Here is a 26,920-nt window from a genome sequence, read left to right as displayed (position 1 = left end):
TACTTCAACATCACACGATGGAGCATAAATTAGGCATAAGATTTGCAGGGAAGTAGCTAAACTGAGCCAAATGCACGTACAGCGCACGGCACATGCCAGAAAGTTGCAAGGTATGCACGCCTACGCATCCATGCACACACACACACACACACACACACACACACACACACACACACACACACACACACACACACACACACACACACACACACACACACACACACACACACGGCAGTTAAGTCTCTACGAGGAGGTGTTGTGCTTGTCGTTGCATTAGCTGCTACGGTCAGTGTCTTTCAGCTCGGGGGTGACAACATTAGCTGCTACGGTCAGTGTCTTTCAGCTCGGGGATGACAACAAGGGTCAAGGGTCCTGAGCCCAGAGGGCGACGGTCTTATCTGCGGAGGAGGACAGGAAGCTCAGGTCGCGCGTGTGCCACCGACACTGGATCACCTTGTCCGAGTGTTCCCCGGCAACCATCTGAGGCAGCTGCTTGGTCAGGTCACCTGTTGATGATGTCACAGACATGACACGTGTAAGCGGTGTTGATTTCGTCGACTGAAACTAAGACGAAAAATGTTCGTCGACTACCTGACAAAAACTACATGGAAACTAAATGAAAACTAAGCTACGATGACGAAAACTAAGACTAAATATACGGACAATTTCGTCAACAAATAAAAACTAGACAACAATGTTAGGAAGGGACCAGTGGACAAGAGATCCACTATAAGTCATTTCACAATTGGTTGCATGCTGAAAATAGCTGATCTACAAGCTCACAACACGTCGAAGACGCTTTGAAAAAACTAGAAATGCACTCTGTCGAGGCGCCAACTTGCGCCTTGCACACAAGTAGGCCAAAGCAAAGCAAAGCAAAGTTACTATATTTACCCAGGGTATCTGGGCTAAGCTCAAGAACTTGTTTCCAGCCAGGCCCTGCTCATAGAACATTTCATGGTAGTGGTTCAATGCCTTGCTCAAGGGCACTTCAGCGGTGGTAATTTTAACGTGTCGGACCGCTGATTCGAACTGGTGACCTTCCGGTATCAAGACCGCTCCGCAATCCGTTCGGCCACCGCTGCCACAACATGCATGCATGGTGCTACACTTGTGCTCAAGCTGCTGCAAGTACTGCTATTAACTAATGTCTATTACAACTGCGTGTTCTAAATCCTTTAGACCCGTTATTGACCTTATACCAACCTTATACCCAGCCGATCCCTTATTGGCCCGTGGACAACACCGACATACGAAATTGTCAATATATTCAGCCTTAGTTTTAGACATCACAGCTTAGTTTTTATATAGTTTTCGTCAGTGAAAAAAAGGGTAGTCGACGAACACTTTTCGTCATAGTCGACAACATTAACCGCGACCTACCTTACCTATCCAGCCAGAATCAGAATCATCTTTATTGTCACATCAGTAAAATAGTGGGTGAAATCTGTTTTTTTAAGAGTCATTTTTCCAAGAAATACAAGAAAGGAAGAAGAGAGGCAGTGGGGTAAGGCTGGAAATAAGAAGAAAGTTTGAGCGCTTTTACCACTGTACTGCCCACAAAAAGTACAAGTGCTGCCCACAGAAAGTACAAGTGCTGCCTACACAGTATGTTTCCCCGTCACTCTTACCTTGCAGGTCGGTGACGATGGCCTTGTTGTCGTAGGAGCCCGTCAGGAGGTAGTGCGCCCGCGGCGAGAAGCGCACCGAGCGCACGTCGCTGCCGTGCGGGCGGTAGGTCTGCACGGTGCGACCCCCTCGGATGTCGTACAGCATGCAGGTGCTGTCCTCCTGGCCCGTCGCCAGCAGCCGTCCGCTGGGGTCCACCGCCACAGAGGCCACCGCACTTCCTATGGAGGTGGAGGTGTGGAGAGCGAGGTTATTACAGCAGTGGTTTTCAACCCTTTTCATATCAAAGGTCCATTATTTATTCGGTATTTGAGCCACTGACCACCATTTGAGGAGATTTAGTCGCTCAGACCCAAGACAGCTTCCCCACCGGGAATCGAACGCAGGACCTTCTAGCTGTGAGGCTAGTGCTACTGTGCTACTGACTCCGCCACCGTGCCCAAAGAACAATAGGGTTTTATGGAAGATTCTTAACATGTATTCTGTTGCTAGTTTGACGATTCAAATCCTTTTTTTTTTTTTTTTTTAATAATTTTTATCCCACGATTTTGCAACCCAGATTTTTCACCTAGTGTCAATTATCTAATGTAATCCTGGGCGCTACACTTCCTCTGCCAGACTGGGCTGGCCAGGGGGAGGTAGTTTAGAGACCAGGATTACTGCATGTTTTTGTGAGGGGACACGGGGAGAACATGCAAACTCCACACAGAAAGGCCCTTTCGCCAACCCCGCCTCGGGTATGGGCACAGTTTTGGACATATGAGGTTTCCACCCGACAGAGATGATGTAGGGCTTAGTGGTTAAAGATGAGTCATGCAAGTAAAAACAAATAAAAGTAACTCCATGGCCGTGTTGTTTTTGTCGACTTGAATAAACTAAGGCGAAAAATGTTCGTCGACTACCTTTTTTCACTGACGAAAAACAAAATAAAAACGAAGCTATGATGAAAATCTAAATATACTGACAATTTCGTCAACAAATAAAAACTAGACAAAAATGTTAGGGAGGGAATAGTGGAGAACAGATCCAGCAGAACTAAGAGACAAGTCATTTTATGTTTGGTTGCGCTCTGACAATAGCAGATCGAAGCTCACAATGCACTGCGCTGTGATGCGCAGTGCACGCAACCCAGTGTAAAAGAAGGCATTACGACGCCATCAAGGATTGCATGCCCATATTGTAGATTTAGTCAACTCAAATCGTATGAGATTTAGTCGACCAAAACTCGACTAAAAGGTAAAACATTTCAAGATGACAAAAATATAACTAATGACTAAAACCAAAAATAATTGTATTGACCATGACTAAAGTAATGACAAAATTGCTGCTCCATGGCCTGTGTACTGACCTGACCCATGCAGCGTGGCGCCCACCACGCGCACGCAGCTGGGCACCCGCAGGTCCCAGAAACGAACCGTCTTGTCCTGGGAGCCCGAGGCGATCATCCAGCCACCCCACGTGTACAGAGAGAGAATGTGACCTAGAGTGACAGGACAAAATGACAAAACACACACACTCCGCTGGGCATGTACTGTATGTGTTGGTGTGTGACAGTTACGATGTGTGCGTGCATTACCAGTGTGTCCACTCAGAGCGTGCAGACCCTGTCCTCTCTGACAGTCGGTAGTATAGATGTTACAGTCTCCCGCTCCGGCGCTGATCAGGATGGAGCCTCCGCTCTCCGGCCCCTCCATGAAGGCCAGGTCTCTGATGGTGCCGTCGTGCATGCTGAACTCCAGGTCTGGACCTGAACAGTACCGACACGTGTTGATTTGGACAGCAAACGTTTGATTTGGTTTCAGTCGTAGTCTTTTGAATACAATTCCATTAAGCTTTAGTCATATTTTTGTCAACTGAAGAGTTTTAGTTTTTGTCTACTAACCTACTACTGTGAGGTTGATTTGGTAGATTCTGCAAGATCTGCTATTTTCAGAGCGCAACACCCGAGCACAACCAAACAAAAAATCTTTTAGTTCTACTTGATCTCTTCTCAACTAGTCCCTTCCTAACATTTTAGTCCAGGTTATATTTGTTGACGAAATTGCCAATATATTTAGTTTTAGTCATCATAACCATCAAATATTGCAGTTCTGGCTTAACCGGTTTACACAGAGTGCTATGCCAAACGGTGAAAACGCAAAGCCCATGATCATTGGCACCAACACAATGCTCTAAACGGGAGATAAGAGTTTTGTGATCAAGCGTGTCGAATGCAGAGCTTAAATCCAGGAGCAGCAGAATCACAGCGTCTCAGTGGTCAATAGAATGTAATTGAAAACCCTCAACAATACTGACTCCGTGCTGTGAAACGCTTTAAACCCAGATTGAAAAACGTCAAAAATGCTATGTAGCTGCAGAAATGACTAGAATTGATACAGCACAGTTTTCTCAAGGATCTTAGAAATGAACGCTTTGAGATGGTTCTGAGATGGGTCCAGCCTAGGTTTGTTTTTCTTAATCAGTGGTGTCACAACTGCTGTTTTAAAGTGTACTGGTACAACACCTGAGATGAGACTGCTATTTATGATGGTATGGACCCTAGGCCAAATGGTCTCCCAGACATACCGGCACTGTGTTGCGATACTGTGTTTTTTTTACTTGGAAAAGCAAACATGGCAACCCATGATGTTTCTATATACCAAGTTGCTTGGAAGCCGCATATGTGGCAACCTAGCGGGAATAGTATACTGTACTGTACTCCTCTGTACTGTACTCCTCTGTACTGTAAGCTACTGTATGCTACTCTACTGTACTGTACTAAATGGTGCATTTATATAGCGCCTTTATCCAAGGCGCTTTACATAGATTGAATGGGTGAATGTAATGCACAGACACACAATCATACACCGATGGCGGCGGAAACCATGCAAGGCACCAACCAGCACATCAGGAGCAATTAGGGGTTCAGTGTCTTGCTCAAGGACACTTCGACACTAACTCTGGGGGAGCCTGGGTTCGAACTGGCAACATTACGGTTACCATCCAGCCACTCTACCCCTGAGCCACCACCGCCCTGTACTGTACTGCACTGTACTGTACTGTACTGTACTCCACTGTACTATACTGTACTGTACTGTACTCCTCTGTACTGTACTCCACTGTACTATACTGTACTGTACTCCACTGTACTGTACTGTACTGTACTCCTCTGTACTGTACTCCACTGTACTATACTGTACTGTACTACTCTGTACTGTACTGTACTCCTCTGTACTGTACTCCACTGTACTATACTGTACTGTACTCCTCTGTACTGTACTCCACTGTACTATACTGTACTGTACTCCACTGTACTATACTGTACTGTACTCCTCTGTACTGTACTATACTGTACTGTACTCCACTGTACTGTACTGTACTCCACTGTACTTCTCTGTACTGTACTCCACTGTACTGTACTGTACTCCACTGTACTATACTGTACTGTACTCCTCTGTACTGTACTATACTGTACTCCACTGTACTGTACTGTACTGTACTCCACTGTACTTCTCTGTACTGTACTCCACTGTACTGTACTGTACTGTACTCCACTGTACTTCTCTGTACTGTACTCCACTGTACTGTACTGTACTGTACTCCACTGTACTATACTGTACTGTACTCCTCTGTACTGTACTGTACTCCACTGTACTATACTGTACTCCTCTGTACTGTACTGTACTGTACTGTACTCCACTGTACTATACTGTACTGTACTCCTCTGTACTGTACTATACTGTACTGTACTCCACTGTACTGTACTGTACTCCACTGTACTTCTCTGTACTGTACTCCACTGTACTGTACTGTACTGTACTCCACTGTACTATACTGTACTGTACTCCACTGTACTTCTCTGTACTGTACTCCTCTGCACTGTACTGTACTGTACTGTACTGTACTGTACTGTACTGTACTGTACCTCTTATGTTATTATTGTTGTCATTAGTGTTCTTGTTATTATTATTATTAAAGCTTCTATTGTAAATGATTTAGTGAAGTTAGACTGTTGAGATCAGTATAGCTGTTCCATTTACACTGTGCAATGGCTCCCCCTAGTGACCATGTATGCGCATGTGCACAACCCCTATGGTGACTGAGGTTTTAGAAATGTATAGGATAGTATAATTTGTACTTCTCTAGTTGTATTGACTGCATGTTGAATACAAATTGCCTGTTTTAACGTTATGCATTGAGTGCGTGGTCTTTACATTTCAATAAATATTGTTCTCACGCTCCCAGGTTCATGATGTTTTATCGTGAGTTTTGAATATCTGAAATAAAGGATACAAAAAAATAAATCACACAGCAATGGTAGTAGGCTACATTTCTTTAGGTTTCCATCCATCACTTAGCCAGGGTGTGGCTAAGTGATGCCACACCCTCTGAGGATGTTTAATCTGTCTTCTCAGACAGCCTTCACTCACACCCAGCTGAGGAGCTGATGAGTTTGTGGTTGTTGGCAACTTTAAAACACGTCTCAGCACATCACAAAAGACCATAAACATTTCAGGTAGGTGCTTCTCTGTGTCTCTCTCTCTTCACAAAATGGGGTGAATGTGTTTGATGGATTTCTGGGGTTGGGGTGGGTGCGGTAATGGTGTATTGTGGTGATGGTGTAGTTTGCTCCTATTGCTAATGAGAAAACAGGTGAAAGTTTAATAAACTTTCACCAGGTTAACCACGGCCATCTTACCATATTAGTTAATGGCAAGGTGCTACCTAGGTGCAACTTCCAATGGCAGCCCATTCATTCAAACAAAGTCCTATCTGATTGTCTTAAACAACGACAAACTCGCCAACATTGCAGCTGTACGGAAAGCTTGAATTATTCTCTTTCTATCATCAAAGTGATTGTTTCATAAAAATCCACTGTATACATGTTATATGAGCTACTTTGTGTCCTTGCAGGTGATTATTTTTCTAAGTGCTGGAGTTTGGAAGTGCTCGTTAGATATCACTCAACTGCCCTGTGTACCACCTGGTTTGAATTAGCACATAATGCAAGAGGCAGAAGGACATTGCTTTACTGAAAATGAGTGCTTCCAAACTCTGATGGAAACATGGCCGTGGTCTGCAAATGGACATTTTGTTATTAGACCTTTGCCTTTTGTTTGCCTCTGTCCAACAGCAACTAAGTCTATGGTGTTCTATAATGGGCATACTTTATTCATATAGCACATTTAACATGACAAAGTCAACCAAAGTGCTACACAGGTTAAAAGAAAAACAAGGGGCGAACAATGCAATATAAACAAACATTAAAACAAACAGGCAGTAGAAAATCAAAAGCAAACGGCAAAGCAATGTCTGGTCTCCAAACTATTGTAAGCAGTGGTGGGAAATGGAAAAGTACTCACTTTACTTAAGTATTAGTAGTACCAAAAGTATTGGTATCAAAGTGCACTTGTTGTTTATAAATGTGCCGATAGGCCTACCCTGTATTATACTGTATAGGCTTGTTTACTGTTGAGTGAGAAAACAATGTTGCACATTAAGCTACTCATCTGGGGACACCCCAGTTTTTGGAACCAGTGACATAGCCACACCTAGCTCACAATGTAATTAGTTTGCCTTAGGTCAGGTGTGACTGCTTAAATCAACAAACCACACAGTCAAGGTACGGTCAAGGAATCTGACGAAATTAAAGGTCGCCGACATCATTTTCTCTACCCTGCAATTCCAAGAAGTGAAGTGGGTGGAAAACTGCAGCCAAAACTCTGGTGAAATACATTAGAGTCAATGGAGCCAAGTGGACAAGCATATGAACAAACACTTTCTGAATAATTGAGAGTCGACCATTGTAAAATAATTGCTACTGGAAAATAAAGAAGACATATTATTGTCTGGTATGTTGCTTTTCGATGTGTACACTGTGTAATTTTATAGAGGTATCTAAACTCTAAAGAGCATAAAGTGTGCTTCTGAACGTGCCAAGTATCGCAAGACTATCCATCCTTTCTGACTCACTAACACTTATTTCGTCCCACAGCAATGTCGTCGATCGACGTCCTTGGCATTCTGCCAGAGGAGCGCTTCGAGTGCAGCATTTGCAGGGAGGTCTTCAGCGACCCCGTCACCACTCCGTGCGGACACACCTTCTGCAAGGCCTGCATCGGCGAGCGCTGGGACAGCAGCGAGATATGCCGGTGTCCCAAATGCAGCAAAAGGTTCCACGCTAGGCCCGAGGTTTCCACGAACTCTCTCGTGGAGGAGATCTCCTCGCAGATAAAGAGGAGACGAGTCGAAGTAGAGGAGGAACCTCCCCTGCACGCCGGGGAGGTGCCGTGTGACCTTTGCGTGGGAAGGAGGCTCAGGGCAACGAAGTCGTGCCTGGTTTGCCTCGCGGCGTTGTGCGAGACGCATCTGAAACCTCACCACAGCGTGTCCACCTTAACGAGACACCAGCTGGTCGAGCCGCTGGCGAACATAGAAGAGAAGATATGCCAGAAGCACCAGAGGCTGCTGGAGCTGTACTGCAGAGACGACGACATGTGCATCTGTACGCTGTGCACCGAGACTGACCACAGGGGGCACCACACTGTGTCCCTTGAGGAGGAAGCACCACGGCAGAAGGTACGATATGTTTTTTTAGCCCAGGGGGTCTTCAAGTCACGTTAGACCTCCCACTATATATTGGATTCATGTTAAACCCTCAATACTTTGTAAACTTGACCTTTGACTCGGTACTTGTCTGCTCTTTTTTTTTTTACCTGTACACCAAACCTCTGAACATAGCTGATCTACAAGCTCACAATGTGTCTAGGATGCCTACGTTTATCTAATGTTCCCCCCCCAGAATAGGGATGCGAGGGTTTGAGACCGAGTGGTTAATAAAAATAAAGGCCCATGTGGTTAAACACCGGGGGCTGGTGATACACTACATTTTCTTGTTGGTTAAAGAAATATTGAACCAATTTAAAGAATTAAAAAGTGCTTTTGACAAAGCCAAACTCCATTGGCTCCTCAAACGTGTGTGTGTGTGTGTGTGTGTGTGTATATATATATATATATATATATATATATACATATATATATATACTCAATTCACAAAACATACTATTTCTCAAACTCAACTTCACGCATTGACATCATGGTGAATTGATTAGTTTGTATATCTTCTTCCTACAGGAAAAGATCCAAACGATGATCAGACAGAGGAAGGAGAAGATGGAGGAGGTGAAGTTCAATGTTGACCTTAGCAGAGTGAGTTTCTCACACAAACTTTTTTTAATACCTAAACTTGGCTTAACCCATTTTGGGCGGGAACCCCTTTTGGTGTTTTAAACATTATGCTATAATTTAGCTATTGGAAAATAGCAGATCTACAAGCTCGTAGCGCGCCACCGCCATCCTCCAGTTTTCTGAAATTTTTAAAATTTCGAGGTCAGGCCTAAATGGGTTAACCACTTAAAGCTGATAGATACTGTACCCCCAGGGGTCTATACTTCTTAGTTGAACGCCTACTTTTTTACTTTTTTTTTACACCAAAATCTCTTCGCTGAAAATAGCTGAGCCTCTCACAACGCTTGTAGTTCTGCTATTTTGTTACTGAATGAACCACAATGGAGGCACTAGGGTTCATGTGGTTAAGTAGGTTTGTGACATGTTGTAAGCTTCTAGAATTTCTGTATATAATTATTAAATATATCAGTGATTTATTTGTATATGAAGTAATTTTTCATATCTGCCCTGTGCAATTTTGTGATTATGAAGCCTAAAAAAACAAACCAACAATGCCAAAGACATTTTGTGTGACAACTAATATTCAACATAATTTACAATCGTGACAGCCCTAACAATATACTTTCCTATATAATCCATTTGTATCATACAAGGAGAAGACAAAGAAGGAGCTTGAAGATGTAGATGAGCTCTTCACCTCCCTGATAGACCGGGTGAAGGCAAAGCACACAGAACTGAAGTCCACTATGCGAGGGAAACGGCAAGAGATGGAGAACAAGGCGACCGCCATGGTTAAAGAGCTGGCGTGGGAAATCGCTGAGCTGCAATGGAGGAGCAATGAGCTGGAGCAGCTGGAGGAGAACCACGACCCTCTCCACTTACTGCAGGTCTGCACATCGAGATGTTTCACTGTGTGCGTGCATTCTTGTGAGGGCCCAACGTTCTCACTAGTACAGTATTTGAGAAAGAGACATTACAATTGTCCTGGTCCTCAAAACATTAATGAAAGTTGTATATGGCTAAACAAATATTTGTGGATCTATGCTTACAATTCAGGGTCCATTACGCCTGCCAGAGACATTTGGTTAATTAATAGAATAATTTGGCCTTGGAGTGGACCCCATTTAGAAAAAATATATTTTGTGGCAGGGATCCCCCATACAAGAGTTGAGTTGCTAAAATGTTTCAAAAACATCTGCTACTCTTGTAGGTGCTATGGCTTCACCTTTACACACCAAGGAGGACATAACAAAATTACATTGAGTGATTGATTTAAATTGGTCTAATTTCACGAGTGACATTATTGCTCCATTGATTAGATATAACGTCAAACAATATTATTGACATACTAACTTACGCCTTGTGTAAAGGCCCCTTAGTCGTTGTTTAATTACACCGGCCAATTAAGTAAATTGAGGACTGGCAGTAATATTGTCTTGTCTGTACACATCAACCAGTTCGTCAAATGGCAATGAGTTGGCGTCGCCTTCATGAAATCTTGCTTTTTATTTGAATGTTTTACTTAATTGTTTTCCACCAGTACTTTCAGACTGCCGAGAAGCTTTGTACGCATCCTCCAACCAACACGGGCTGGTCTGAGAGGAGCCATTACGCCGACGTGAAAGAAGCTCTGTCTCACCTTGTAGCTGATTTCTGTCAAGAACTGAAGACACACATTCTATCTGTGCAAGTTGATGTTGGTTAAAATGTCATTTACAGTTGGAGGCCATCGATATTGTCCTTTTCTTTTTGCTGAGGTTTGCGTGATCTGCGCAAAAGGACAGTTAACCCATTTTAGGCGGGAACCCCTTTTGGTATTTTAAACATTGTTATAATTTAGCTATTGAAAAATAGCAGATCTACAAGCTCATAGCGCGCCACCGAGTGGCGCGCTACGAGCTTGTAGGTCTGCTATTTTTGAAAAATCGTGAAATTTAGAAGGATTTTTAAAAGTTTTGAGGTCAGGCCTAAATGGGTCAAATGATAAGGGACAATATTGGTGGCACCCAACTGTAGATGCACTGCATTTACTGTAGACGGATGCCAGGTTCCTTGTTGTTGACCTGGCTGGCATCCTATAGTTTGTTTGAATGTACTTTTTTTTTCACAGTTAAGGGCCGATTCATACTCCTATTTTACCGCTGTTTCGGCGCTGTAGTGCCGAAATGATTTCGGCTCGTCTGATATTTTCAGTAGCACCGAAGAGCCGACTTCAGGACGGTACCCGCCCCCCCGAACCTCAAATGACGTCACATTGTATGCTCTACAGAGCCGAACCGACTTTTATTCGGCTCTAAAATAGGAGTATGAATCGGCCCTTAGTCTAAACTGATGATAGATTCATGGTTTACGTATGATCCTTTATGGTTTATGTATGATCCTAGATAAACTATCTCTATGCATTACCTTGTGTTTAACTTGGTTACTGTAAATCACTGAAGATTAAGAGTGTCTGCTGTTGTCCACCTTTTTTTAAATAATGTTGTGATGAGGGGATTTAAGTGCTCAATGCAAAGCTTAACCGTTATTATATTACAACAGTACCTGACGTGAGAGAAAACATTCTCTTTTGCTTCCTGTACACTTTTTTTTTTAGATTTCCTACTCTTTGTAGATTGTCCTTTTGCACACCTGTGTCATTGTAGATTGTCTTTTTGCACACACTGTTTTCACTGGACAGGTATGTAGGAGTGGAACAGACGGATCCGAAATAAAGTTGTATTTTAACCAAACTTCTGCTCTTCAGAGTTGGTCACCATGGACCCGGACACAGCCAACCGCTGGCTTACCTTGTCTGAAGGTGGGAAGTGTGGGAAATGCTCAAACAGACAAAATCCTGTGACCGACGACAATCCAAAGAGGTTTGACTACTATCCCATGGTTTTAGGCGAGAAGGGCTTCACCTCTGGACGCCATTACTGGGAAGTCCAGGTGGGGGTGAGAACGGACTGGGAGGTCGGCGTCGCCAAGGAGACAGTCGACAGGAAAGGAGAGGTCAATGTGAAAAGAGAGAATGGGTTCTTTTTCATGCGGAAGAGCGGTTCAGACTACACATATAACGACATTTATGGCAAAACCCTTCCCCCCGGCCGACAGCTGAGAAAAGTAGGAGTCTATTTGGACTATGAGGAAGGCCGTGTCTCTTTCTATGACGTGGATACGAAGTTGCACGTTTGCTCTTTGACAGGCGAAACGTTCACTGTACCATTGTTTCCCTACTTTTATGTGCATGGCAAGAAAAAAAAACCCGGGACATTGTTTTTGACATAATTGGGGATATCAGAGCTTACTACCGATCACTACTTGTCTCAGAGCTGGATTCTGGACAGTTCAGAAACCTTACTCTAATGACGTTGCGAATGGGGATTCCGAGCTATTGGAAATTGCAGCATTTCTCTTCCATGGATGGTCGGCACTCTGAAATAGAAACCACACTGTACTTAACATACGTTTTTCTCTCTGTATTAACTCTGTGATGCAAGTCAAATAAAGTGGAATAATATGCATACAGTATGTCTCTGTGTGTCAGTTGACAATATGAATTATTATTTATCTTTGAGTCTTTGACTGTTCTCTTTTCTTCAAAAGATACACTATCATTCATTCATAGCATCATGTTATGGTTTTCTAAGTGTAGTGAGACACAGGTAGCGGGGATGGAACCCCAGTCTCCCACTCACCAGACCAACACACAACCAGGTAGCGGGGATGGAACCCCGGTCTCCCACTCACCAGACCAACACACAACCAGGTAGCGGGGATGGAACCCCAGTCTCCCACTCACCAGACCAACACACAACCAGGTAGCGGGGATGGAACCCCAGTCTCCCACTCACCAGACCAACACATAACCAGGTAGCGGGGATGGAACCCCAGTCTCCCACTCACCAGACCAACACACAACCAGGTAGCGGGGATGGAACCCCAGTCTCCCACACACAACCAGGTAGCGGGGATGGAACCCCAGTCTCCCACTCACCAGACCAACACACAACCAGGTAGCGGGGATGGAACCCCAGTCTCCCACTCACCAGACCAACACACAGCCCTGCCCGATTGGCAGGGCTGTTTTGGGCCGGGTCTTGGCTGGGGGCTACATGTAAATGTGTGTGTCTCAGTCAGTTGGCATATGCAATGCCAGTTGGTACCAGTAGGTGGTGCACTGGCATTGCATATGCCAACTGACTGTTACAGTGTGTGTGTTGTGTAGCTGCCTGTCATAACGCCTGATGCAACATAAGAATGTTCAATGTGATTCTGATCTATGAGTCATGGTGACATTATCCTGCAGTGTACATTGTTTAGTCTGGCCTTTATATTATAATATATTTATAATGATTCAATTAGTATCCTTAGCATTTTTACAATGTTTTTTTAATATCATGAATTGTCACTCACAGGTGTTTTTGAAGGGCCTATGGTCCCTCAATGTATTTGTTTTTCTTCTCCTTCCATCAAATATTGCAGTTCTGGCTTAACCGTGCAGTAACTTTTTTTTTAGTCCTAGCTATGTCACCCTGCTCAGACACGAAGCCCACAAACATTGGCCAAAGGGTGGCGCTTCAGCGATTATTCAAAATGCTAACTTTGAACAGGCATAGCTCATGAACCGTTTGACCGCCAGCAATAAAACTTCAATACACACATGCGTCTCCTCACGAGGAACAAATGTGGCATGGGGACCTGTGACCCTTAGATGCATACTAAGTGTCTTGGTGGCAAGGAGTGAAGGGATTGTTCCCTTGTTTACATTCTGTTCGTTCTGTGGTCGCGCTATAAACGGTTGTGACATTCATCTCTACTATGGGTGATACAATAATAATAATAGCTTGAATTTATATAGCGCCTTTCATGAACCCAAGGACGCTTTACAAAATGTACCAACAACAATCAAAAACTATATGCCATAAGCCTGAGAGAATAAGTGTCTTTTCAAGGCAGCCTTAAAAGAGTCCAGTGTTGGAGCATGGCGAATCTCTATTGGAAGAGAGTTCCACAGGGTGGGGGCTGCCACACTGTCCGCTCTGTCCCTGAAGGTTCGCTTGACTGCCTTGGGGACAGAGAGGAGGTCCAAGTGTGTTGACCGCAGTTTCCGTGTCACAGGAGGTTTATGGAGGAGGCCTGAGAGGTACTGTGGAGCCAGGGTGTTTTGACATTTGTAGGTGAGCAGGAGGAGTTTATAGTTGATACGGAACTTGACAGGAAGCCAATGCAGTTGTTTGAGGGTGGGGGTGGTGTGCTGCCAAGGCTTGGTGCGGGTGAGAACTCTGGCAGCTGAGTTTTGGACATACTGCAGCCTGTCCAGGTACTCGTTTGGGACCCCAAACAGGACTCCATTGCAGTAGTCCAGGCGGGAGGTAACAAATGCATGGATAAGGGTCTCGGCCACGGAGTCAGAGAGTGAAGGGCGGAGTCTGGAGATGTTCTTAAGGTGGTAGAATGCTGATTTGGTTATGGGTGATACAGAAAGTTAGAACCCTGGTTGACCACGTGGATTTAACGAATACAGTGCGAACACATAAAAACTAGACTAAAATGTTAGGGAGGGGATTAGTGGAGAAGAGATCCAGTAGAACTAAAAGACAAGTCACATTATGTTTGGTCGCGCTCGGGTGTAAATAACAGATCTACAAGCTTGTAGATTGGCTATTTTCAGCATGCAACCAAGTGTAAAATCAGCCATTACGACGCCATCAAGGCCCACCAAAACAATTGTCTGTCCAGTAAACATTTCAGATGACTAAAATATGAACTAAAATCGCCGTCAAAATCAACACTGCCTCACCGTACAGACACACACACACACACACACACACAGGACAGCCTACCTGTGGCGTTGCAGTTGTCTGCGTTGAACGGGAGGACCTTGACGTACTTGTCGTTGGAGCCGGTGGCCAGCAACTGACCACAGTGGCTCCACGCCACGCAGTAGATGGAGCCCTTGTGGTGCTTGTTCCTTCTGAAGCGCACCGCCGGCTGCCTGACCGCCCCACCAGAACCACTGGACACACACACACAGAACAGACAAGATGTTATAGTGATGATAGATACACCGCTGGCTGTCTGACCGCCCCACTAGAACCACTGGACACACACAGAACAGACAAGATGTTATAGTGATGATAGATACACCGCCGGCTGTCTGACCGCCCCACTAGAACCACTGGACACACACAGAACAGACAAGATGTTATAGTGATGATAGATACACCGCTGGCTGTCTGACCGCCCCACTAGAACCACTGGACACACACAGAACAGACAAGATGTTATAGTGATGATAGATACACCGCTGGCTGTCTGACCGCCCCACTAGAACCACTGGACACACACAGAACAGACAAGATGTTATAGTGATGATAGATACACCGCTGGCTGTCTGACCGCCCCACTAGAACCACTGGACACACACACACAGAACAGACAAGATGTTATAGTGATGATAGATACACCACTGGCTGTCTGACCGCCCCACTAGAACCACTGGACACACACAGAACAGACAAGATGTTATAGTGATGATAGATACACCGCTGGCTGTCTGACCGCCCCACTAGAACCACTGGACACACACAGAACAGACAAGATGTTATAGTGATGATAGATACACCGCTGGCTGTCTGACCGCCCCACTAGAACCACTGGACACACACAGAACAGACAAGATGTTATAGTGATGATAGATACACCGCTGGCTGTCTGACCGCCCCACTAGAACCACTGGACACACACAGAACAGACAAGATGTTATAGTGATGATAGATACACCGCTGGCTGTCTGACCGCCCCACTAGAACCACTGGACACACACAGAACAGACAAGATGTTATAGTGATGATAGATACACCGCTGGCTGTCTGACCGCCCCACTAGAACCACTGGACACACACAGAACAGACAAGATGTTATAGTGATGATAGATACACCGCTGGCTGTCTGACCGCCCCACTAGAACCACTGGACACACACAGAACAGACAAGATGTTATAGTGATGATAGATACACCGCTGGCTGTCTGACCGCCCCACTAGAACCACTGGACACACACAGAACAGACAAGATGTTATAGTGATGATAGATACACCGCTGGCTGTCTGACCGCCCCACTAGAACCACTGGACACACACAGAACAGACAAGATGTTATAGTGATGATAGATACACCACTGGCTGTCTGACCGCCCCACTAGAACCACTGGACACACACAGAACAGACAAGATGTTATAGTGATGATAGATACACCGCTGGCTGTCTGACCGCCCCACTTGAACCACTGGACACACACAGAACAGACAAGATGTTATAGTGATGATAGATACACCGCTGGCTGTCTGACCGCCCCACTAGAACCACTGGACACACACAGCAAAGACAAGTGGGCTCTATTTTTGTCCATGCTAAACCCCTTAACCCTAAACTTCTGTCTTTTTTTTGAGTGGTGCAACCACTCCATTACAAAGTGTATCACTTTGGAGATTTTTGTTTTTGTAATTGTCATGCACAATGTAGCATTGAAGATATTTTCTGCCTCTTGGTCAGTTCCCACTTGAAAAAGAGACTTCGTCTCAATGTGTTTTACTGGTTAAATGAAGTTTAAAAAAAATACAAAATAAAATACTGTAGGCCTGTGAGTGGAGAGAGACGTTATAAGAACAGGGCTACTAGAGATCTCATATACAATACAGTATGTGTAGTCTGTTAGATCTACCTAGGAGTGAGGCTTTCTGGGTAGGCACAGACTCGCAGGGTCTTGGAGTTGGAGCCCACGGCGTAGAGCGCCCCCGTTGGGTGGAAAGCGACACAGCGCACAGCCTGCGTGTCCTCCAACTGGTTCACCTTCACAAACTGACCTTTGGCCTTCCCTGTCTGGAGAGAGAGAGGACAATGACATCTTCTCCAATGATGACTGGGTAGTAGTATGGGGGAAATGTCTAGTAACCTGACCATTCCATTCTGATTCAGAGGGCTACGATTCCATTATAAATCAATGACAATTACCGATACGTCACGATGCATCTCCATTCCAATGCATGATTTATTTACGTCTCACTGTGTGACAAATACATGCTTTCTAACGATCCATAATGAAAACAGATTCATTTACTTCCATTATCTTTTATTACACTACAAACAAACACAAATATTAAGAAGCTTTCTTTAACCCATTCAGGCCCGACGTCGATATTTAAAAAAAAAATCTTCTAAATCCTCCAGTTTTCTGAAATAAATATTTTCACGATTTTTCAAAAATAGCAGACCTACAAGTTCATAGCGCGCCACTCGGTGGCGCGCTATGAGCTATTTTTCAATAGCTAAAGCATAACATAATGTTTAAAACACCAAAAGGGGTTCCCGCTCAAAATGGGTTAAAATAAAAAATAATTCTGTACCAACAAAAAACTAATCCTACAGCATCTGAATGGGAGAACACTGAATGCTCAACAGTAAAAAAATATAACAATTCACAAGATGAATACTATTTGAGCCAGGTGTGTATTGGAATTGATTCTATGAGTATTGCAGCAAAAGGTGTTGTACCTCTTGTGTAATGCTCCGTGTAGCGGAGCAGGGAGATTCATCTTGAACCGGAGGAAAAGTAGCCTTGATTTTCTCGGCACTAGGAAACGGGAAAAAAAGTTAGTAATCTCTCTATTTAGTGATATAGGCCTAATAACAACACACCGGTTTTCTCAAGTCATAATATTTCTACTGGGAGGAGACCCCGGGGCAGACCAAGGCGCAGTTGGAGGAAATACATCGACTCACTGGCCTTGGAACGTCTCGGAATCCCCCAGGAGGAAGTCACTAATGTTGCTCTGGAGAGGGAAGTCTGGAGCACTCTGGTGGAGCTGTTGCCCCCGCGACCAGACTACGGATAAGCGGTTGAAGATGGATGGATGGATAATATTTCTACATACGCACCTCTGGCTGACGGGGGATTCGTCGAGGGACTGCATGCCGGCAGGGTGTCTTCCAGGTTTGGAGGAGACGGAGTCTGGGGTGGAGGTTGTGACGGGGTGGTTGGTGCTGGGGGTGGAGGAGGAGGTTGTGACGGGGTGGTTGGTGCTGGGGGTGGAGGTGGAGGAGGAGGTGGTGCCGGGCGCTTTGACCACTCCGTTCCACTGCTGGCCGAGCCGCGGGGTCCCCTCCAGGTCTATCCCGTTGCCCATGTTCATCTCCTCCAGCTTCTGGATGGATCTGCGGACGCACAACCAGTGGTGGAAAAAGTACTCAAATGTACTCCCCTCGACGATTTTTCAAAAATAGCAGAGCTACAAGCTCATAGCGCGGCACTCGGTGCCGCGCAAATCATTCAATATATATTCTTTCACAGCAAACGTTTTTAACTCAAATCTTTGCGTCCGTCAAAGCTGCAATATAGACATACTATGTTACAAGTGAATGTCCGGAATTCAAAATGTACTTGAGTGAAAGTACAAAAGTATTGGCATCAAAATGTACAGTTTAAAGTACCAAAAGTAAAAAGTACTCATTATGCAGAATGTCCAATTTCAAGTTTTCAAAAAAATATCACACCTGTGTGAAGTGAGGGGCGCTCTTATCATCGTACATCATCCTGACATAACATGTCTATTTGCTCAGATACTATGACGTAAAATTGTCCATTCATTGTCAATGGGAATTTAATGTTTGTGTAGGACGAAAATAGCCGATTTGCTCAGACACATCTAAAATGCACAAAGTCTCTGTCTGTCTGTCCGTACGTCTGTGTGTAATCCACGTATCTCGAGAACCGTTCGCCCCACCGACTTCAAAATTCGTCACACGCATTCCACACCACCGCAGGGGGTGCAGTGCCCGGTGTCGAGTCGGTCGGACCCACGGTTGTCCAGAACCGTTCCAAAAAGGCCTCTGCCCGGGCTCTGGACTGGGCCCCCCATGGTCCAGATATGGAGCTGCCTGTTCTGACATCATTCTGACGTACATAGACTCCATATTTGGACATGCCTGACAAAGAACTCCATATACAGTATGGGCATAAAAGAGACACAGACATCTGGGTGGGGCATGCATTTCCAACTTGCATCGTTCCAAGTAGGACAGTGCCCCACGGGCACCGCTCTAGTATGACATAAATTCTCTATTCATTGTCAACAGAAGGGAATTTAATGTTTGTGTAAGACGAAAATCTACACGAATAGCTGAATATAGGAAAATCTAATAGATTTGGTTAGCCGTTTGCTAACATCCGGTCATTTTTTCCCTTGAAAAAGGCTCCTGAGGCTCAAATAGCAGGGCACATGAATGTATTGATTTCCAACTAACGCGGGCAGTCAACGTGTTATGATTATTGTTTGTTTTCTTTGCGCGTGTGTCACACGACTGACTTGTTGAGGAAGGTCTCGGTGAGGTTGTGTTGGGCGTCGCCGGCGGCCCCAGGCCCCGCCTCCTGTGGCTTGACTCCTCCCTCCAGCAGCATCTGCTGGTAGAGCTGTCTCTGCTGCTGCTTCTGCTCCAGATGCTGCTGCACCCGAAGCCGCTGTCGCTGGTACTCCTGGTACTGTTCTGAAGAGTCACGCTGCTGCAGGGGGACCGCACGCACACACGCACACGCGCACACACAGTGTTCATTTTGTCGACTAAAACTGATGAAAAATGTTTGTCGACTACCTTTATTCTCTGACAAAACACAAACCCTAACCCTGGCCAAAATACATTTTAGTCGACGATCAAGTTATCAACTGCAGATTTGGTAAATGTAGACAAATGTAGATAAAATCTTATGGTATTTAGTCAATTCAAATTAGACTAAAACTAAAACTAGACTGGAATGGAATTTATTCAAAAGACTATGACTACAACTAAATCTGCTATCAAAATCACACATGTCTTGGTCAGTCATGCTCATGTCTTTTGTTTCTTAGATCAGTCTTTTTTGAATGAAGAAGAATGTGATTTAGATAGTTAGTTTTATTTATACAAATTGTTTCTTTGTTTTCCTGGTATCCTATAGTTTCAATGTGCAGAATGTTATTTAGATAGCATGTTGTTTAGAACGTGCATACAGTTGGAGGCCATCGATATTGTCCTTTTCTTTTTGCTGAGGTTTGCGTGATCTGCGCAAAACCCCTTTTGGTGTTTTAAACATGTTATAATTTAGCTATTGAAAAATAGCAGATCTACAAGCTCATAGCGCGCCACCGAGTGGCGCGCTACGAGCTTGTAGGTCTGCTATTTTTGAAAAATCGTGAAAATATTTATTTCAGAAAACTGGAGGATTTAGAAGGATTTTTTTTAAATTTTGAGGTCCGGCCTAAATGGGTCAAATGATAAGGGACAATATCGGTGGCACCCAACTGGTCGGAATAACGTGTTCCTTCCACTCGCTACGTCCGGCCGGGGAAACTCTCCCCTGTCAGGTGAAAAGAAACAGCTTGGACTCCTCATGCATAGAAGGAAGCATGAGGTCAGTCTGCTGCACCCCCAGGTTGGCAGAGGAAGTGCAGTGCCCAGGATTACATTAGATAATTGACACCAAAATGGGTTGCAAAATCGTGGGATAAAAATCTTTTAGCATTTAGCAGATGCTCTTAATCCAGTGCGATTTACAGTAAGCACGTATAACACATGGTAATACAACAAATACATAGACATATCATTACCTCGTTCCTGTCTGTGCTACAGGGTGGCCCACCATCTTTTCCAGGGGCCAGGGGGGTTCGTGTGGCGTTGGGGCTCTCCAGACCTTGCGGGTGTTTTCTAAACACAGGAAAAAATTATAATAATACAAATACAAACATTTGAATCTATAAATTGTTTGCTGGTTGGCCTACAGATATTAAAGAAGTCCACAGAGGCATCTGCTGCTCCGAATACGTTTTCGGTTGCAGACATTACTGCCAGTGAAACTTCTCACTTGTTGTGAGGTGAGAAGAAGTGGCTGGAGATGTCACGTGTGTCAGAAACGACACGTGACATGCCATGTGAGCATCATATCAATAAACAAGTTACTGAAGTCCTTGGCCCCAAGCACTGACCATACGAGAGGCCATTCTAGGTGATTGAAGGCATTCTTTGTAAGTGCATTAAAAAAAAGAAAAAAATAGATAAAGTGCCCCTCTGGGCACAGGTCTCCAACAGGGCAGGTCAGGTTGTGGCCTCCTGGTGGCGCTAAAATAGGCCAATGTGTAAAGGGTGCCATTTATTCTTACGCCTTGGATGGCAATTGGATGATTTGAGGCATTTTGTTCCAAAAATCCAGGTGCAAAAATCCACCTGTTGGTTGCGCTATAACAGGCCAATGTGAAAAGGGTGGGATATATTCCTCAGCCTAGTAGGAAAGTCTGTGAAAGATTTCACGTAAATTGCACGCTGCGTTCATGATTTGAGGCTTTTTGTTCAAAACGGGCCTGCAAACTTTGAAAGCCAATTTTAGCCAATTAGGATGGAATATGAAATATCGGACAGATCTGTCTTGAACACATGACTAAAGAGATACTGTGTAACGATTTGCGTGATTTTTGGACAGAATCTGGAAGGGGTAATATCCAAAAATGTGTTTTACAAAAGCCGGCCTCCTGGTGGCGCTATAACAGGCCGTTCTGGAAAGTTTGGGGCAGAGGTTCATCATTGGCATCCAGGGAGTGTGTGTGCAAAATTTGGCATCGGCCGGGTTAACGGTGCCGGAGATTAGCTGTACACAGACGGATGGACGGACGCACACACGGACGGAAGGACGGACACACACAAGGACACACGGACGGAGTGCAAAACATACTCTCTCCCCATGCCTTCGGCCTGGTGGAGACAAAAAATAATTGATGACAATCAATGTGTGTGGAAACAACAGGATCTGACCAGGTGATGTGTGTATGTGTGCACACACACCGTGTCATGCTGTTTAGTCTCCAAGCTCGCTTACACGTGTGTGTGTGTGTGTGTGTGTGTAAAAAAGGAGCAGCTAAAGAAATCAGATTTCGGACACCATCTAAGAAGACAGGGGTCAGATCCGGCCCACTGGATCATTTGGAGAATATACAGTCTACAGTTGGGTGCCACCGATATTGTCCCTTAACATTTGACCCATTTAGGCCTGACCTCAAAATTTTAAAAAATCCTTCTAAATCCTCCAGTTTTCTAAAATAAATATTTTCACGATTTAAAAAAAATAGCAGATCTACAAGCTCGTAGCGCGCCACTCGGTGGCGCGCTATGAGCTTGTAGATCTGCTATTTTTCAATAGCTAAATTATAACAATGTTTAAAACACCAAAAGGGGTTCCCGCCCAAATGGGTTAACTGTCCTTTTGCGCAGATCACGCAAACCACAGCAAAAAGAAAAGGACAATATCGATGGCCTCCAACTGTATTTTCAACTGTTCATTATTGATTAGGGGTGGGACGATTCACTTATCTCCCGATTCGATACAAGCTCGATACCTAGGGTGCCGATTCAATTCATATCGCGGTCGTTAATTATAATGCAATTCTGAGATTCAACGATTGTTGCGATTCGATATTACAATGTTTTAGTTACTTTGCTTTTTTTTATACCAGAACATTTAAAAAACAAATAGAAACAATATAAACCATGAAACGTTAAATCATACACTTGAATGCATCCAGATAACAAATAAATAAATAAATGTGGCATTACAAATCTCCCACCCCTATTTATTACGTAATCTGTACAGCAGCCGTTCTCCATTGCTGTCGGTATAGCCTGCTGCGTCGGCAGATTGTTGTGTGTACTAAAGAAACGACAGACAGTACAACAGGGTTCCCCAATTAATTTTCCTCAAGGGCCATATTTTGACTAGGGAACCAGGCTGGGGGCCGAGTCCGCACGCGCGAAAAATTGGGTTTTTTATTTTTTCATGAATTAATAAAAAAAAATTCTCAACCAGTGGTCCGGGGACCACCAGTGGTCCTTGAGGGGGTGCCCAGTTTGACATGCATAGGCTACTGACCCCCATTTAATGCCATTTATATCTGGGACACCCCCCGAAAACAAAACAAAACATTTTTTTTTATTTTCTTTTTTTTTAAAACATTCTTCCAGGGGCCACAAGGGGGCGCTCCGCGGGCCGCAAATGGCCCGCGGGCCGCCTATTGGGGAACCCTGCAGTACAACAACCCACTGGGCATGCTGTAACTGTAACTCATCAAACCTCAACAAGACCAGCTCATTTCCCCTCTTTGCAGAGGCTGCACATCATGTCGCTCATCATGGGAATAATTCCAACATGGACAGGTACAAGGAAACAAACGATACGACAACCGCAAAGGCTGTTTCAGAATAGTTTCCATGTCTTCACATTCAAGGAAGGAATTCTCAAGTCTTCTGCTGTCTGTTGTTTCACAAACAAGCAGGTGTTCTCCACAAGGAACGTACCGGTAATTGGATTTGCTTTTTGCCCACAGTCCTTCTATAAGTGTGGTGTCTGTCTGTCTGTCTGTCTGTCTGTCTGTCTGTCTGTCTGTCTGTCTGTCTGTCCAACTGTGTATCCCCCATGTATCTCGAGAACTGCCTGACTAACACCTGTAACATACAAACATATAGAGACCACGCATGGTCAAAACCACAACCAGCTTGAATAACACGTAGGTCAAGCTGGTTCTACTGTATGGGGCAGTAGAATGCAGGTGAATAGTCAATTGCGACAAGAACAAAGTCAGCCCATTCCACAATGGCTGCTTGTGAAAGATCTGCCTCACATTCTGGCCCAATACAATATCAAATAAGGAACTCTATATAAAGACTGGCTGCCGAAACGTGATCTCCGATCTCGAACACTGCCGTCTAAAATGGTGCGGTCGTCACACACTAAGAATGCCTCAGAGCAGATCCCCAAAGTGAACACCAGACCGGTGTCCACTGGGGAAAAGGAAACCAGGTCGATCTGCTGGAGATGAGTCTCTAGTGAGGTGAGACACAACTGGTTGCTAAAGAACGTGATTAGATGTAGTAACATTATCAATGCCATAAGCCCCATAAGGGTGAAGGGCACATATGTAAGTATGGTCAATGAATTAAACAAAATTTAATCTATACACTGTATAGATCTGTTAATTTAATTTTGTATAATATACAGTATGAGGTTAACAAAAGAGCGGTATAAAACCAATACCAGGTCGCCTGTCTGGATTATAAGTTACCTTAGACGGCGAGCACGGCGCCGTTTCTCAGCATCTTCCAACAACTCCAGCCGAGCCTCCGCGCTGGACAACTGTGTAAGAACGTTGGCTATTTTCTTATCGACTGCCGACACAGCTATTCGTGTTTCTGACAGTTCCGTCCGAATGTCCCTGAAATGTCTCGCTAGGTCCTCGGATAGCTTTCGGAGAAGTCCATGAATCGCGGCGCTAGCTGTGGGCTCAACTAGCGAGTCATCCGGAGATTTTGGAGAAGTCTGTCCGGCCTTGGAGTTAGCATCAGCCCCAACGCCTAGGCCTAACGACTCATCAGTTGTGTTCCCGGCATTTTTACGAATATTCTGCATTTCGTTTGTGGGTACGATGAGTAAAATAAATGTTAACTAACTTGTGCCTCCAGTAACAATTAAATAACATGGATGTCAATGGTTTAAAGCTAAATAAAAAGACAATGGTGCCCGAGCCTCCGAGCCATCAAGCAGCCATCATCCTCGCCAGGTCCATCCACCTCTACGGAAGCCCTTTTCAGTCTTTTGTGCTAAAGATTCAGAAAATAATCAGTTGCCATTCCTCCTCTTACTTAAGGGGGGTAGCATTTCATTCGCATCGATCGTGACATCAAGGTGATGCCAAGAAAAGCTCCGGAGATCCGTGGCAAACTATACACACATCTCGGCTTACCTTCCTCTACAGTCGTTCTGACTTAGAGTTAGAGCAGGGTTTCTCAAAGCCTCAGAATGCTTTGATAATATTTGGAATTTACCAATGTTTAGTTTAGTTTATTAAGGATCCCCATTAGTCTACACCGTAGTGGAGACTATTCTTCCTGGGGTCCAGATGTCACACCAATGTCACTTCAGTTTAACCGGATTAGATCCTCTATACTTAGTAAAACAGATCTGAGTTAACCCATTCTGGACGGCAACCCATTCTGGACGGAAAAATAGCAGATCTACAAGCTCGTAGATCTGCTATTTTTGAAAAATCGTGAAAATGTGGCGCAAATCTTTGAATATATTATTCTTTCAGAGCGAACGTTTTTAACTCAAATCTTTGCTTCTGGGGGGTCCCTGGAACATCATATTTTCAGATGGGGGCCAGCAGTCAAATATAGATAATTCTGGGGGTCTTTGACATGAAAATAGACATAGAAACATAGGTTACGGACGGTACATATTCACGTAGCGTTATCACAACAAAAGGTGCTGTAAAGTAACAAGGTCATTCAGATGGACGAAGAAGGTATTTACAGGGGCGACCTGAGACAAAGATGTTTGAGATCCATTGAGTTAGAGGAGTTTACACTGAACTCACTGGTCTAGTATTACCCTATCAGTGTGTGTGTGTATGTGTATGTGTATGTGTATGTGTATGTGTGTATGTGTATGTGTATGTGTGTATGTGTATGTGTATATGTGTATGTGTGTGTGTGTGTGTGTGTGTGTGTGTGTGTGTGTGTGTGTGTGTACTGTATGTGCGTGTGTGTACTGTATGTGCGTGTGCGTGTGCATGCGTGTGTTAGGCTGCTCAACAGTGACACCTTAGGTTACCCAGCGTATTTCCGTACTCAAGGTGACATACAGTATAAATATGGACAGCCATGAAGCGGTTAGGCACAGCATTGTGTAAATCAAAATATTTTTTTACTCTTGATTTTGTCCAGCATCTGGATGAGAGATTGGATGATTTTAGGAGATCATAATCTCCTAAAAATAACCACTTAAACCCTATACCCTTCATGGACCGGGCTCACAACAACGCTGTGACGATAGTGCTTAGAATAGCTTATTATGGTTCATCATGTGGTTAAATCTTGTGGATTGTTTTGATAGTTTGGTAAAGCTCTTTGTAACCTTGGGAAACATAAGGATAGTTCATACATCGCATTATTAGAATTAAGTTACAATCCTGTCCATTCAGTGCAGAGAGAATAGTGACTTCAGCAGGGGAGACATTTAACCCATTTGGTTAAAGAATAGATATTCAAAGATTTGTGCCACATTTTCACGATTTTTCAAAAATAGCAGACCTACAAGCTTGTAGCGCGCCACTCGGTGGCGCGCTATGAGCTTGTAGATCTGCTATTTTTCAATAGCTAAAGTATAACATAATGCTTAGTTAAAACACCAAAACGGGTTCCCGCCCAAAATGGGTTAATTGCGGCTAAAGAGCTAAAGCAGTTACTGGATTAGCAGCATATAGAGTATTATAGACATTAACATTGGGGATTAATAGCAAAGGATACAGATTAACTTGCTTAAGGCTGTTCAGTACAGGTACAGCAGGAATTCAACGTTATAAGATTTGTGCTCAGTTTATTTGGCCACCAGATGGCGTACCTACATGTATGTATGTATGTATGATGTATGTATGTATGTATGTTAAAAGGGGGGCTTTTTTGTAAAATCCAAAACTTCAGTACCTTCAGATATTTAAAAACCAAGCTTAGTTTACCAGTGAATAGCAGCATGCCTATTCACTGGGGACAATACAAGGCAGAGGCGTCCATAGCTCCTTTCGGAACCCTACGTTAAAGTTTCTGACATTTTGATGACTTTACGTAGGGTTCCTTATCATCGACTTCAAGCGACATGGGATGCAATCTGATTTACCCTGACTTACCCCTGTGCTGCGGTGTGGGTGTCACGCTGACATATTCCAAAAGAAGCATATGAACGCTATAGGAGACAACGAACCTTCTGACCCCCCCCGCGAACGGCTCAGAAGCCGTTAAGTATTTGTAATGTTTGTACGACCGTTTTGGCAGCTCTGAAATTCTCTCTTGTTGACATCCCATTGTACCGCCTCCAGCATCTCGGTTGGCTAGCTGCGCCTCCCTACGCGCCTCGTAGGCGCAGCTAGCCAACCGAGATGTCAACAAGGAGGGACCGAAGAGAGAATTTCAGAGCTGCCAAAACGGTCGTACAAACATTAAAAATACTTAACGGCTTCTGAGCCGTTCGCGGGGGGGGTCAGAAGGTTCGTTGTCTCCTATAGCGTTCATATGC

General features: G+C 44.3%; 2 protein-coding genes across 7 annotated transcripts in view; one reads left to right on the top strand and one right to left on the bottom strand.

Annotated features, from left to right (window-relative positions):
* LOC306926107 (WD repeat-containing protein 47-like) overlaps positions 1-26,920 on the bottom strand; it is a 43,894-nt gene that overhangs the window by 3,494 nt on the left and 13,480 nt on the right. Inside the window, exons 8-17 of the mRNA XM_079505368.1 lie at positions 20,421-20,517; positions 19,146-19,339; positions 17,719-17,994; positions 17,335-17,413; positions 16,505-16,662; positions 14,625-14,797; positions 3,206-3,376; positions 2,978-3,109; positions 1,632-1,850; positions 1-506 (exon numbers count right to left, since the gene is read on the bottom strand). The exon at positions 1-506 is cut by the window's left edge and continues 3,494 nt beyond it. Of these exons, the coding sequence (XP_079361494.1) occupies positions 364-506; positions 1,632-1,850; positions 2,978-3,109; positions 3,206-3,376; positions 14,625-14,797; positions 16,505-16,662; positions 17,335-17,413; positions 17,719-17,994; positions 19,146-19,339; positions 20,421-20,517 (1,642 nt within the window). The 3' untranslated portion in view covers positions 1-363. The remainder of the gene's footprint in view (positions 507-1,631; positions 1,851-2,977; positions 3,110-3,205; positions 3,377-14,624; positions 14,798-16,504; positions 16,663-17,334; positions 17,414-17,718; positions 17,995-19,145; positions 19,340-20,420; positions 20,518-26,920) is intronic.
* On the top strand, positions 5,983-12,306 carry LOC306926685 (E3 ubiquitin-protein ligase TRIM39-like). Of its 6 annotated transcripts, none has more exons than XR_013790415.1 (7): positions 5,983-6,124; positions 7,604-8,187; positions 8,743-8,817; positions 9,450-9,683; positions 10,337-10,414; positions 11,543-11,751; positions 11,833-11,972. XR_013790415.1 is itself a non-coding variant. In XM_079506083.1 (7 exons), the coding sequence occupies exons 2-7, from the start codon at positions 7,606-7,608 to the stop codon at positions 12,064-12,066; spliced, it is 1,494 nt and encodes a 497-aa protein (XP_079362209.1). In that variant the 5' UTR covers positions 5,983-6,124; positions 7,604-7,605; the 3' UTR covers positions 12,067-12,306. The 6 variants fall into 6 exon arrangements, 4 of the variants coding, with proteins under 4 accessions (XP_079362209.1, XP_079362208.1, XP_079362211.1 ...); XM_079506083.1 differs by having other exon boundaries at positions 10,337-10,496; positions 11,833-12,306; XR_013790416.1 differs by lacking the exons at positions 11,543-11,751; positions 11,833-11,972 and adding an exon at positions 10,696-11,201 and having other exon boundaries at positions 10,337-10,624.

Source organism: Electrona antarctica (assembly GCF_951216825.1).
Source record: "Electrona antarctica genome assembly, chromosome: 7".
Lineage (NCBI taxonomy): Eukaryota > Metazoa > Chordata > Actinopteri > Myctophiformes > Myctophidae > Electrona > Electrona antarctica.
Note: the sequence above shows the minus strand (reverse complement) of the source record. Positions and strands in the feature narration are given on the sequence as shown.

What these genes read in the sequence shown, in the direction of transcription:
- LOC306926685 (XM_079506082.1), top strand. Translation starts at nt 7,606, where the DNA reads ATGTCGTCGATCGACGTCCTTGGCATTCTGCCAGAGGAGCGCTTCGAG. An exon ending in TCAATGTTGACCTTAGCAGA is followed by an intron (nt 8,818 to 9,449) that starts GTGAGTTTCTCA and finishes GTATCATACAAG; the next exon opens with GAGAAGACAAAGAAGGAGCT. An exon ending in ACCCTCTCCACTTACTGCAG is followed by an intron (nt 9,684 to 10,336) that starts GTCTGCACATCG and finishes GTTTTCCACCAG; the next exon opens with TACTTTCAGACTGCCGAGAA.